At 40.4% G+C, this 14,845-nt stretch overlaps 1 protein-coding gene across 1 annotated transcript in view; it reads left to right on the top strand.

Moving 5' to 3' along the window:
• CALCR (calcitonin receptor) overlaps window positions 1-12,895 on the top strand; it is a 45,701-nt gene extending 32,806 nt beyond the window's left edge. The window contains exons 8-12 of the mRNA XM_040260295.1: window positions 600-660; window positions 737-803; window positions 3,210-3,425; window positions 4,776-4,817; window positions 10,618-12,895. Coding sequence (XP_040116229.1) covers window positions 600-660; window positions 737-803; window positions 3,210-3,425; window positions 4,776-4,817; window positions 10,618-10,959 — 728 coding nt within the window. The 3' untranslated portion in view covers window positions 10,960-12,895. The remainder of the gene's footprint in view (window positions 1-599; window positions 661-736; window positions 804-3,209; window positions 3,426-4,775; window positions 4,818-10,617) is intronic.
• Window positions 12,896-14,845: the final 1,950 nt, after the last annotated feature.

Raw genomic sequence — 14,845 nt, 5'->3', positions numbered from 1 at the left:
TAATTTGTAGAAGATTCAGACAGGGTGCACTGCCAGCAGCTACGTCCTTCATTCCATTTGTAAATTCAAAGTTGTTTTTGACAACTACTTCAAGGTTTACACAGGGAAGTAGATTCTGAGCTACTTTACTGAAGGTCCTGCAGCCAGAACTTGCAGAGGGTAGCTACTCTGAAGTGTTCTTATTGAACGAAAATTGGATCAACACACATGTTGTAAACAGAAGAACAAAAAGCCTAGAAGAAATCCTGAGAGCAGGTCAGCATAGGCCCTGAAGGCCACATCCCTTCAGGACAGCCCAGCTCCCCTGTGTGAGAAAGCCCAGTTCACACACAATGAAAAGCATTCTGGTCTGTTACTGCTCATCGCCATGTACCTACCTCACTGGATAATTTGTGAAAGGCTTTTAAGTAACCGGATGCTGCTAACCAAACTCTTACAATTTGTGACGTTCCAAGAGCATTTTATCTGCTTTGACCAAAGGTAATTTGCACAAGAACATCAGGACGACGTCTTGACAAGACGTTGAATTTTTCACTGTTCTTTCCATCCAGCTGTAGTTATAACTTTGGCACTTTTTTTTTTTTTTTTTTCCATTTCAGGACTCCCGCTGCTGCCAAGCACTGCTCATGCTATTGCTCGGGCTCTGTTATTCAACGACAAGTAAGTATTGTGGTTTTTAGTCAATTTACTTGTAAATAAAATGTGATATTAATGTATTCCCCCTTCTGTTATTCAGCTGCTGGCTGAGTGTGGACACCAACCTGCTGTACATCATCCACGGTCCAGTCATGGGGGCCCTGGTGGTGAGAATTGCTTTTAAAATCCATTATTAACAGTGTTATCTCTGTGGGGTGTTCTGTCAAGATGGTTTTATGTAGTATGTGTATTACAACTCCAAAATGAAGTTAATTTAATGATAATCTGTAATAATAATTTGATCCAAGAATCTTTTTTTAAAAAATGATTTTTATTTAATACAATTGAGTGGAAGGGCATAAGCTCATTTCTATACAAGCCACAGCAACAATACACAATACAGTGGGTTTTTTTTTTTAGACAATTCGATAAATTCTCCTAATTAAAGATAAAGACCAAAGGTGAAGATGTTGCTGATAAGAATGAGAGAGACCACAAAGTCCCCTTGCTGCATTTTCCACTGGGCTCTGCCAAACTAAACCATCTTCCCTTTCAGCTTTGGTCCATGGGCCATCATCATGACCACCACTGAACATGGACTTGAAGTGTATCCGGCACTTCACATACATTGCCATGCCATTTGCTAACAGCAGTCCTTCAGAGTGGACACATCAAGATGGTTCACTCATTAGGAAAACTAGACTCAAAGGCTCAAGTAAAGTCATTTAGAATCCTTTGACAAGGAAGAAGCTGGGCAGGGAGAGAATATGGTTATCTGAATCCATATTCACGTTCTTTATTTCCACCCGCAGTTTGCAATGTGTTGACCATCATCAGAGCCATCAAATTTAATATTTAGACATTATTTCCCCCAGTAATCTCAAAGACTGTTTTCTCCATGTAAGAATTAGAAAAATTAAAACAGTTGGAATCATAGATCATACTCTTCTCCTGTACTGAAGGGTCATCCATTAGTAACTGATCAAACTGGGTCACACCCAGACTGTCTCCTAACTTTCCTGGCCTTTCCAATGCAGATTCAATTTCTTTTGCCATTTTTCAGAGTAGCGATGTACTTACTAGTTCAGCTGTGCTCACAAGGATCTGCTAATGTGGGTCTTGAATATTTATCACCACTGCATAAGAATTTTATTTTTATTAAAGATCTCTTTCCTTCTTGAATTTTGGGGGTAACAACATTTATTTCTACTCCAGGTAGAAGAACCACTCTGATTATTTTTAAATAAATGATCAATTAAAATTTTAAAACAAGCTTGGTTTCAAAACTAACTTTCACAGCCAAAAGTAGTTTTTTGTGATCTACAAGAATGGCAGATATTAAAGAGTGACCATACCAAGTGCTGGCAAGCGTGAAGAACAACTGGAATTCTCACATAATGCTGGAGGGAGTGTAACATGAAGCCGCCTCTTTGGAAAGCAGTTTGGCAGCTTCTTATAAAGTTAAACATACATTCACCATATGAACAGGCCTTTCCTTCCACTCTTAGGTAACTTTTTCAAATGAAAACATGCCCCCACAAAGACTTGTACACAGGTATTCGCTGCATGCTTATTCATAACAATCAAATTTTGAAAGCCATCGCAATTTCCATAAACAGGAGAATGAATAAACAAATTATGTGTGTGTATTATTTATATAATGCAGTACTACTCAGCACTAAAAATGAATGAAATGCCAATATACACAACACAAATGAATCTCACAGATAGTATGTCAAACCAAAGTAACCAAACACAAAAGAATACACAGTATGTGTGTGTGTGTGTATATACATATGTGTGTATATACATATACACAGTATGTGTGAGTGTGTGTATATATATATATACACACTCCCATTGCTGTGATGCTAGAAATCAGTGGCTACTAGAGATGGGGGGATGGAGTTGTTGACTGCAAAGGGGCAAGAGGGGGCTTTCTGGGGTGGTGGAAGTACTCTTTTCTTGTTTGGAGTGGTTGTTACCCTCGTACATACATTTGTCTAAACTTCCCAATTGTAAACTTAGAATCTGTGAAGTGATTTCCTTTAAACAGTGTTATTATAAAATAAGAAGTAGTCTGGTTTAGCCTTCTCCACTGCATGAGCTTTACAGATAAATTTCTCAGACCCCATTTTACTTTTAGTTAACTAGTCCTAGCTAAGGGGGGGGGAATCTTAATGAAAAGATAAGATGGTGATATCTAAAAATATCATTTTTTACTTCCCTTTGGCAAAACGATAAAAACCTAAATAAAGAATAAAACATCTTCCTTAGATTTGAACCTAATGTAGTTACATATTCAGGATATTATTTTCTCATTTAGAAAAAAAGGGGAGGGATGTTAATTCATGCTCCAAAAGAGTATTTGGCTCCCCTGATGCTCCATGTTGTCATAACAAGGAGCAGATGGTCTCAGTTCTCAGGCTGTCTCTTGTGTTCCCCCCAGTGTGTGTGCCAGCCCTCCTTCCCACCCCCCGACACACACTGGGTAGCTAAGAACTGGGCCAGGGGGGTGTCCTTCAGGGGTGTTCACTAGGAGAATTTGCTCAGAACATCGTCTGTCTGTGCAGTTGAACTTCTTCTTCCTGCTGAACATCATCCGGGTGCTTGTGAAGAAAATAAAGGAATCGCAGGAGGACTCGTACATGTACCTGAAGGCGGTGAGGGCCACTCTGATCCTGGTGCCCCTTCTGGGGGTCCAGTTCGTCATCCTTCCCTGGCGACCTTCCCACCCCGTGCTTGGGAAGATCTACGACTTTGTGATGCACTCTCTGATTCACTTCCAGGTGAGGGGTGATGTGCTCTCTGATTCACTTCCGGGTGAGGGGTGATGTGCTCTCTGATTCACTTCCGGGTGAGGGGGGAACCATGGATGCAGCCACTCTCTCAGCTGCTTGGAGCAGGGGCCACAGTTATCCGAGGCTTCTCTGTGATGAGAATGAGCCTTTCGAACTCACATTACCTGGAAGGGAGGTGGACCTCTGTCTTCCTCACTGCCTGCTTCCCCACGTTTTGATTCTTAAAACTGAGCAAGGAAACGAAATGGGAGGGCTGAACTTTGAGAATACATCTGGAAATCCCATGGACAGAGGAGCCTGGCGGGCAATCATCCATGGGGTCGCACAAGGTCAGATGTAACTGAAATATTTGTCCAGAAATTGACCCACTTGCCCAGTGCTGAGGACAGAGTTACTCCCACAGTTGTTGACCTCTCCTCCTCCTCCCCCATGTATGAGGGCCACAGTGGGTTTTGCTTTATTGAGGAGAGTGTTGAAGATCCATGTAATTGATGCCAGTTGGCTTTCCAAACTGGATCATCATCAACAATTTTGACCATTTCTATAGACACAAGCTTGGGGACACAGGAATCTTGAGTGGTGACAGGAACTTCAGAGTAGTTACTAAATCCATGTCTTGTTTGGTGAGGTGGACTTAGCTGGGGGTACAAGACTGTTCTAGTTCACCACAAGGACACACGTGAGAGTCAGGCCTACAGCCATGCATTGTAACATGTGTGCTTACAAAAGTTCTCTCTACTGAACTCTACAAGATCCTCATTTTTAAGTTTTTTGGGTACAAAAATTCTCTTCATATCCCCTATAATCAGCATGCTGCTGCTGCTAAGTTGCTTCAGTCGTGTCCGACTCTGTGTGACCCCAGAGATGGCAGCCCACCAGGGTCCCCTGTCCCTGGGATTCTCCAGGCAAGAACACTGGAGTGGGTTGCCATTTCCTTCTCCAGTGCAGGAAAGTGAAAAGTGAAAGTGAAGTCGCTCAGTCGTGCCCAACTCTAAGTGACCCCATGGACTGCAGCCTACCAGGCTCCTCCATCCATGGGATTTTCCAGGCATATTCTGCTATAAATCTCCATGTTAAGGGAAGCAATATATTAACCAGATTAATGAGATCAGTCCCTGTAGCCAAACAATAGAATCCTTAGAAGAAAAAGTCATTCCTGATGGAATATTCTTGGAGCTAAGCCCTGGACATGAGTGGTAGTAACTGTTTTTCCATCGAACTTTGACTTGCTATTGCTGTAGTGAAATATTCCTCTCCAGGTTGTCTATTTGTATTGATTACTAAACAACACAACGCACACAAAAATAACTTCAGCTCCATTTTTCCTCCTTTTTTTAGGGATTCTTCGTGGCCGTCATCTACTGCTTCTGCAACCACGAGGTACGTGTGCATTTCATGTAATACTGTCACTTCTTTATATGAAGCCAGCACTTTACCACCTCCCAAGGGCCTCTGCGCACTTTGCACTCTCTCTCACTTCTACAGTTGACCTTACGGGGTTTCCTGACTAGCCCAGTCTTATGTTTTCCACTACTACAAGTTGAATCTTATCTATGTTTTTGTGTGGTACAATTGCAGATATTATCCAGACAGGTAGCTAAATTCACATTTCCTGGCATTGTACCTTAAGCTGGTTGGAACCCTGAGAAGCAACAGTGAAAGCTATTCTGGGTTCCCATAGAATGCAAGTCACATCCCCATTCCCTTGGGAAGAACCAGCCCATCACTAGGGCAGAGCCAGTATCTAGCCAGTCTATCTTGAGTCACTGCCTTCTTTTTCATTTGCTTGCTGCCAATGTCACAACACCTATTCAACTCTTGGGAAATCACCCTGGAGTTGAGACTCAAAAGGGAGTAAGTAATTTGTTACCTGAATATTTAGATCAGGAAAACCCAGAGATCCACATGGCCAGGGTTTTAAGGGGGTTTTTTTTTAGCCAGAGTTCCCTTTCTTCCAATGATATTCTACATGGAAGCCCAATTTGTAAAACATAAGTGGAGCTGCTTAAATTTGTACCAAAGAACTTCCAGGGCTACAGTGAACATGATTTGAAAGCTCCCTCAGTTGTCAGGTGAGAAATCAAAACTCCAGAAAGATCACATGACTTGCACAATGTCACAATCATAGCTTATAACCAGGACTAGAACCCAGATTTCCTGATTCCTAGTTAAATGGACTAAATCTTCCACTGCACAGCATTATATATATGTCTCCTTCCTGAAGCTTCATTAGTATACTTCCTTGAGTTATACACCTCATAACTTTTAATGTTAAAGTATCTGTGATCATTTTAAATCAATCTTTATTAATAATTTTATACCAAAGCATATCACATTTTGTTAAGAGATCTACATATTATTTCCAAGTTGGTAATGAGAACCATTGTCTAACCATTATCAGTCGATATTTAATGAATTTTCTAGTCTTTATTTCTTCAGTTAAACAACATTCAGTGGGCACCTATGATATTTTGCAGCTTTGCGACCTCTTGCTCATCTCCAACCCTCAAATTGCAAGATTGTTGCTCCTGTTCTGTGTTTTAATTGATACATTTTATTCCTTCATTCATCCATCAACTCCTTCCTTAATCCAACAAAAATATACTGTACATTCATTATTGCTAGGGACTATCCTGAAAGCCTGAAATAGAAATGTAAAACATCTTTCTGTTAGCAACAAAGTATCTCTTTAAGAATAGTAAAAACTAATAAACAAATAGGACTTAGGTCACCCCATCTTTATATCAATTCCTGTGAATGTATATCCCTGCCTCTTGAATTGGCTCAGATGGCATACAAAATAAATATTTTCATCTAAAATAATATCAGTCTAGGGCTAATATAAAAATCAGGTTCAGGCAGAGTATACCTTGAAAACACGAGAGAACTGCATGCATTTATAAAAATACCTCAATATTGATTGTGTCTTAACCATGACGCTGTCTCTGAAGTGGCAGGCATAGAAAGTGGGCCCAGAGGTGTGCCTGACAGTTGAAAGTCTCTAGTTCAAGTGTGTTATCTCTGCATTTAGAAGTAAAGAAACCATCTCCATTTTAATTAGTATCATGTTACTGGGGGAATGTACAAGTGTGACATTTCTAATAATATAGAAATCATGTGCTAGGCCAAATGTAATATCACAGTCCCATGAATTGTAGGCATCTGGGCCTCAGCTGGGCCTTCTGTGAACATATTGTCTTACAACACTGAACACAGGCAGGGCACTTACTCATGCAGAAAGTGATTTCCAGCCACATCTGAGATAGGGCTGTGATCAGGCTTTGCCTGACTGAATGTTACATTTTAGCAAAACTCTAGGGGGCTGATAGTCAGTACTACAATGAAGATAAAGGTTTTAATTTTTCTTTATTATCCATTTGTGGTCAGTGATTCCTGCCATGGAAATGGATCAGATAGTCAGTGGAGGAAAGGATTTTTGAGAATTCCAGTACTAGGTGTCAGGAGGGGACTGTGAGAGCACGCTTATGTAAAAAACATTTCCCACACCTCTTCCGAGACAGTGGACATTGACCATCCAATCATTTCAGTCAGTTACTAAGGAACTAAGAGACCTTAAAAAGATGACTACAGCTATGTGCTTAGTTGCATCCAACTCTTTGAGACTCCATGGACTGGGGCCTGCCAAGCTCTTTTGTCCATGGGATTCTCCAGGCAAGAATACGGGAGTGGGTAGGCATTTCCTTCTCCAGATTACAGCTATCAAGATGCCCAATTTTCCCTAGCTCTGTACTCACCACTTCCCTTTCGTGTTTGTAAGGTATTCTCCTTATGTCCCTATGTGCTATTTCCAGATCAGTAATGTTATCACTTCATATGCAAAGATAAATTTTTCTATTTAAAAATGCTTTCAATAAAATGTGATTTTTAAAAATACTGCCTTTCTAGAAAACTCAAGAAAGTCAGCTTCAGGACCCAAAGCTAAGCTATGATTTCTTTGTCCGCTATGATTTCTTTGCCTTAGACAAAAAATGATCAGAACTCCTGAGATAAAGCTCAATTCAACAGCACATAACTGCAAGTTCTTACCATGAACTTAACAGGAAAGCAAAGGCCAAAGACAAAAGCACCTAAACGACCACGAAGATTCCAACCTGATTTTCTTTTTTACAAATATAGAAATAGAGACCTCCAAATGTTAAACCCTATACAGTTAGTTACTAATAGAACCAGGTATAATCATTATTCCTTCAAGCCATCAGGACTCATATTTTTTTACAGTTGACAATAAATAAATTGGCATAATCGGGAAAATGTGACGTGATCTGTGTTAATTGCTTTTATAGCCAGCAATGCATTTATATAATTCAAAACTTTGTGTATTCTACTTTCCCCGTGGGCAACTCCTTATATTTCTGATGCCTTTCAGAAGCAACCAAAGTCTTCTCTGTTTTTTTTCAAATAGATTCAATGCCCATATTCTTGTGATCAAAGCACTGTTAGGCTCAACCTGAGGTATTGTAGGAGATAATTGCCCTTATTAAACTGAAATTATTGAAGTGTCTTTCACATGCTGCTAAGGGCCTATTCTTACATGTGTGGTTTACAAATGGAAGCAGATTGCCATCTCCACACAAAAGGATAGCTTATAATTCTGGAATACAATTACAGGAGGCGATGAACATTTCTGTCATAATTTTTAAAAATTACAATAGACTTCAAACCCTTTGGCCTCATGCTGGGTACTTCATTAGTATGCATGGATACTCCAGTGGAGATTATTTTATAAAGACAGATGAGGCAAAACAAAGAACTTCCTTTTTTTTCCCCTGCTAGGCACTGTCTGCCTCAGACACCTTTAAATATCTGTGTTACGTTTTAGCTATAAAGACAACATTGGTGTTTAGGAGATTTTGAATCCACAGAAATTATCAGTTCCCTTTGTCTGGGGACAGTGCTTCTCTGAGCTGTATATTTCCTAATACAACAGGGCATTTCATAGTTCCTAGATAATAAACTCGGCATTCAAGGACCTATGTTTAATAGACAGTACAGCCCCAAAACTGGAAAGCAATTGAAATATTTACTAGGTTCTTGAAGAGGTGCTAAAGGAAAAATGCCATGGCCACAGGTATTTAGCTGAAAGTATAACTCAAGAGGGATGTTCTTTCCCAAATGTATTCAGCTATTGTTTCATATCAGCCCTCTCTTATATAATCAATCAAGTCTCTTCAATTCTGTAACTCTCCTTACTGCATAGATTGCAAAGCAAAAGCTCACAAACTGACAGGGAAACATGGTAGCTTTCTCAGAAGTGAAGTAGAAGACAAAGTGGGTGATGCAAGAGGAGAGTCTGAACTATTCATTCATCAACACCTTTAATAAGTGCATTTGTATTTGAAAATGCATTCCTAGGGTAATCTTCCCACCAAGAGTATTACCTTTCCTTCTCCCAAAAAGATTGAACAACACCCTTTTCCCAGCACAAATCACAATGTGAAGAAAACTTTCATTCGCATTAACATCCAATATATTCCAGGCTGTTGAGGACTCTCCGTGGAGACCTAGCTTAGAATATATGAGAAATAACTGAACCTGAGATCAGAAACTGTGTCATTAAGACCTCTTTTTATATCCTTGGCAACACCACCCTCCAAAGATATACATCCACACATATGACAGAAGAGTTTCCTTCAGTCTAAAGACCACCACCCTGCCATAATAAGGGTATAACAGTAGGAATACTAGTAGCCTCCTTGTTTGGTATTATACTTACATCTTAGATGCCACTCGATTCATACTGTAGCCATGTAATCCATCAGGCAGCTAGGTGAGATAAAAAAGTTGTATTGAAGAAAGTAATCTCAGAGGGGTTAACTATCCTGCCCAAGATTTCATGGCTAATGTGGGCAGAGCTGGTTTCTTGACTCAAAGTTCAATACTTTTTCATGGCATCAAATGAGACACAGTGAAATGGCCTTGTCAGTGGAACAGGCATTGAAAGGTGATGTGATGTTACTATTACGAGTGTTTGCTTCTGGAAATTCCAAATTTAGCAACCCACTGCAGCTCCCGAACAGTTCTCCAAATCATACACCATGGCATGAGAGAGAATACCTAACAATAAACGTAGATGACCCAGTGCTTTATAACTCACCTCAGGGAGGAATTCAAGTTCTCCAAAACCTGTGTTTCTAAGTCTTATATCAAAACTCAGGCTTTCATATTTGCATGAAATAAAACTTCCATTTCTTCCTCAGATTCAGTCCAGACATTTTTAGCACCCTTACCCTAATACCACTGGATGTCAATACACTAATTACAATACAGTCATGGATGGTCATTTTCTTGGCGTTAGAAACTCATTCTAGAATGGATGTTGACAACCATTCAGAAAACATTTATTGAATAACTGCTCCTTCCCAAACACCATGACATCTAGCATTACAAAAAACGAATACGACATGGTTTGTTAACCACTAACCAGAGTTTTACTGGGCACACCTCATCTCAAGCCATGCCGGATAAAGGAAAATCAACAGTATAAGGCCATTATCATAAAATCCAGAGCTGTGAAATGGCTTCCAGATATTTTTTCATGACCAATAACGTGTAGATTTAGATAAAAGCTTCTGCTGTATCAGAAGTTGTAGCAGATAAAAAGTTTTCGGACTCTCCCTTCCTAATATGATGCTCATGCCATATTGAATATGAAACCAAATCAAATTTCATTCATGGTATAAAAGCTCTAATGAAGAAACTTTTGCTCAAAAGAGCAAATAACCTTGCCGGGGCAGCTGAGGCAAATTACTCAGTCCTCCGGTCTGCAGATTCTTCCTCCAAGATGGTATTTCATAGCCAGAGCCTTTCCCACACAGCCCTTTTAGATGAGAATTAAAAATTCAACCTCCCCAAACCTCTGATGGGGGCTTTCCTAGCTGCTCAAAGGGTAAAGAATCTGCCTGCAATGTGGGAGAGACCTGGATTCCATCCCTGGGTGGGGAAAATGCCCTGGAGAAGGGAATGGCTACCCATTCCAGTATTCTTGCCTGGAGAATCCCATGGACAGAGGAGCCTGGCGGGCTACAGCTGGTGGTTCACAAAGAGTTGGACACGACTGAGCAACTAACACACACACACACAGCCTCTGATGAGCGCCGAGAACTGTGCTCAGGGCATTCCCGGCAGTGATATGAACAGAAGGCTCCCTTTCGTCTTCCAGGTCCAGGCCGCCCTGAAGCGTCAGTGGAACCAGTACCAAGCTCAGCGCTGGAACGGCCGCCGCCGGGCCCACCGTGCGGCCAATGCCGCCGCCGCCACTGCAGCCGCCGCGGCCGCCCTGGCTGAGGCTCCGCCGATCTACATCTGCCACCAGGAGCCGCAGAACGAGCCCGCCGACAACCTGGGCGAGGAGGGTGCTGAGGTCATCCCTATGGAGGGAGGGGAGGTCATCTCCATGAAGGGTGCTGAGGTCATCGCCGTGGAGGGTGCTGCTGAGGTCATCACCGCGGAGGGTGCTGAGGTCGTCGCTATGGAGATCATTGAGCAAGAGTCATCCGCTTGAAATGTGACGCCAACAACAGCCTTGTGATCCCTGAGCCCTCATTTCCTGGGAGCAAGACCGACCCTGCATCGCAAGTGATCTCCATCCTCCCAGGAGCACACATCTCATTTGTGAGAAGTATCAAGTGCATTTGTCCATAGTGAACCCGAAGACAGTTTTACTTGGTACTATTGCTACTGGGAGACAGTCGAGGAATGGAGTCTCCCTCTGCAACACCTGTGAACTCTGCAACACCTGTGAACTCTGCAACGCCTGTGAACTCCTGTGACTACCATCTTTCATCCAGGACTGAGATGTACAAATGTCAGAGTAAGGTAAGCAAAGTAGCCGAGTAAAACAAAAATTGACCTAGTTCAGATCCAGGGTGCTCCTTGTTAATCTTGAGCCATTTCTAACCTTTGAAAAATTCAAGTCACCATCAATGGTTTTCTTTTTAACTCGAAACTTTTAAATTAGGATGCTTTGGTATTTGGCTATGGTTCTGATTTTTTTATTTCTTTTTTTAATTTCAATCGATTCTGATGTTACTCAGATTTTTACCATCCACAGATACACACACAATGTAAACTGCACAAATTACAACTTGACCTCCTCAAAACAAAGTGACTTTCTAACGTAGAGATGACTAAGTTTGTGGGGAAAAAAGACCTGCATTTGGCAGGAAGATGTAAGGCTTTGAATGAAAAAAAAAAAAAAAGTCAGTTTGCTCCAAATATTAGATGGTTCTATGTATTCATTACTTTACTGTGTGCTCAGCTTGGTCTTGGGCAGGTCCTGACTTCTGTAAGAAGAAATTGGCTTTCGTGTTGAATGTGCTTTGGATACTAACATTTACAAATTGGGAGGTCACAAAGAATCCATCACTAAATTTTTCATAAAACTGCCAAAAAAATCGAATTCTTAGTGGGAGAGAATACTCTCTCTAAAGAGAGTTTTCCACTTTCCTAAACTCCAGGATTTATAAAGCAAATCACTCGAGGTTTCTAAAGCAGATTACCTCTTGCCCTTGGGTGCTATCTAGCAGTAAAAGATAAATTTGTTTAAGACTGGTAATTAAAAGACTCCATATAACTCCATTAACTGCTTTCCACCCAGCTTCTAAGCTTAACAAGATCTCAGCCTTTTCCAGAAAGATTCAGTAGGGCTAATTAGAAATCAGTTTGTAGTTGACCTCTTGTTTGATGCTATTAGTGAAACAGGAGAGGGAAAAAAACAATTAACCACTACAAGTTTAACTGTACACCAACTCATTTAACATAAGAGTTTCTCATTAAAATCCAATGTTATATTCCCATACTTGTCTTTACTTTCATATAAAATCTTCAAAAATCCCTGAGTAAACCAGTATCATTACTGGCACCTGAGATTAATTTGTGAATTTGCAACAGTACTCAGTTTCCCTTATGTAATTTGTATTCTAAATGAAGAGATACATCAAAGCCCTCCACATCTCAAGTCTCAAGTGTGTGCTCTTATGCTACTGCCTTTCAGAGATGATATAGTTTTAAGAGATGATATAGTTTTAAGAGATGATATAGTTTTAAGAGATGATATAGTTTTAAGAGATGATATAGTTTTGGAAAGACAAAAGAAAAATATATTCTTTCAGAGAAAATGTATTTTGGATACTAAAGTAGCTTATGTCTCCTTTACTTGAATGTAAGGGAGGATTTGAAAAGAGGGTATTTTTCCAATCACAGTGTTTATGTAATAAGTGTTCCTATTTTTGTTTACAAACATGGAAAACAGTATTTCTGGCAGCTCTAGTACAAATGTGATAACATTTTGCTGAAATATTCTAAATGCTATTGTGCTAATATAGTAGTGGCTGAATAAGATCAAACAGCTTACTATAGAATTGTGCACAGTGCTAAAATGACGTGAAATGCTTGCCCTGTATCCATGTATGAATTAATAAAGATTAATGATAAGCAAGAGTTGTGTGTGTGTTTCAGTTTCAGTTGTGTCTGACTCTCTATGTAACCCTATGAACTCTGGCTTGCCGGGCTCCTCTGTCCATGGAGTTGTCTGTGTGCAGATTTTCTAAAGAAAGATATCCATCTCTTCATTCATTCATCTCATCTCCTAAGCTCATTCCATGTTATCTGGGATGCGAACTTCTCATCTTGCTTGTATCGCAGGAGATGGCAAGATAATCCAAAACTATAAATAGGAAACCATATGCAGTCTCTTAGGTCACTGATCCGTGTCCAGTCTCCATTTCCAGTCTTTGTCAGTGCAGCCATCTTCAATCTTCACTTCGACTATAAGCTCCAAAGCACAGTTCTCATACCCTTGTTAATGCAAAACCACCCAGGACTATAGCCTATTTTGTGTAAGTTTGGGAAGCACAGCTAAGACATCTAGAACAAGAAAGTATCACATTCTTTTATCATTGCTGTTTTTTTTTTTTTTCATTATTGTGGGACCAGACTTGAACTGTCCACCATCCCATCAGATCGTTAGAATTGTTATAGTCATTGATTTTTAAGATAGTTTTGGAGATTAAGGCTGGATAAAAGGCAACAAATTAAATATCATTAGAATGCATAACAACCACTATTAGAAAGATTTTCAGATCTGGAAAGCATGAAATGGAAAAAAATGAGGATTAAATGAGAACCATGATGAACTAATACAGGCAAACAGAAGCAATTTGTAGGATCTTCATGCAATGCAATGTAATAGCACCCAGAATTGCTGGCCTCTGGAGATCCGGGGAAAGTTTTCATAAAGGATACATCAAGACTACATTTTTCCCTTTGTGTTCTACTGGGGAATACAAACAAATATCATTACTGTTGTGGTGCTGAACAAAAATAAATTCCCATCATACCGTAAAATCTGACTCTCCGACAGGGTAACTTGAATTCAAATGGTCAGCTGCCTGCCAGCTTTGGCCCAAAATCGACCTTTGGATGTATGTTGATACCATGGCTTCTGGAAGAAGGAAAGATGTTGGAAAGAAATGATAGAAACACTCATCACAGAGCTCCAGCCCTTCTCATTCATTCCCTCATTCATTATCATTGATTGAACAGATGTTTCATACACCCTTCATCCAGCTAAACAACAAATATTTTCTAATAGTAGCCATTATGAAACAATTTCTTTGTGTCAAACCTGCCAAGTGAACCCATACCCTTAAACCATGCACGTGTGTGTGCTCATCAGGGTCTGACTCTTTGCAGCTCCATGGACTATAGCCCTCTGTCCGTGGGATCCTTCAAGCAATAATACTGTAGTGGGTTGCCATTTCCTCCTTCAGGGGATCCTCCTGACCCTTGCGTCTCTGGGCATTGACAGTCAGATCCTTTAGCACTGCCTGGGAAGCCCACACCTTTAAACCATAACCACTGATATCTTTGGGGTGAAAGAACACACACATGGGGTGGAAAACCAAAGTGATACAGGGTTGGAGGTGGTAGCTGAGTGTGACCTTTTCTCCACATTAGCCCTGAGTGGGACAGCTAAGTTATAAGAAATATTCTTAGAACAAGATCTCTTCCTAAAGGCTTAGCAAAGACTCATTTTCTTGACAATAAGGTCTAAAATAGTAGTTCTTTCATTGGCTAGGTTATAGTTCAACACCTTCTCATTGTAATTAACACTTCCAGTGTTTAAGACTATTCATGAAGAGGATGGATCAGAAGACATATTTAGGAAAGCATACTTAGATAAGCTCAGAAAGAAACAATCATTTGTCATTTTGAGAAAGAAAACAAGATGCCTCCCTCCTAACTTAAGCTTAGGAAAACTGATTTTACTGAATCAATCCATAGATAACTTGTATAGGGTGGGGAGGGAGGTTGGGGAATTAGCTGGAAACATGAAAAAAAAGGATGATAATATATGCACATGCAGACACAGGAAGACACAGAGAAGC

This window comes from Oryx dammah, unplaced genomic scaffold (assembly GCF_014754425.2).
Source record: "Oryx dammah isolate SB20612 unplaced genomic scaffold, SCBI_Odam_1.1 HiC_scaffold_18, whole genome shotgun sequence".
In the NCBI taxonomy this organism is placed as follows: domain Eukaryota; kingdom Metazoa; phylum Chordata; class Mammalia; order Artiodactyla; family Bovidae; genus Oryx; species Oryx dammah.
Note: the sequence above shows the minus strand (reverse complement) of the source record. Positions and strands in the feature narration are given on the sequence as shown.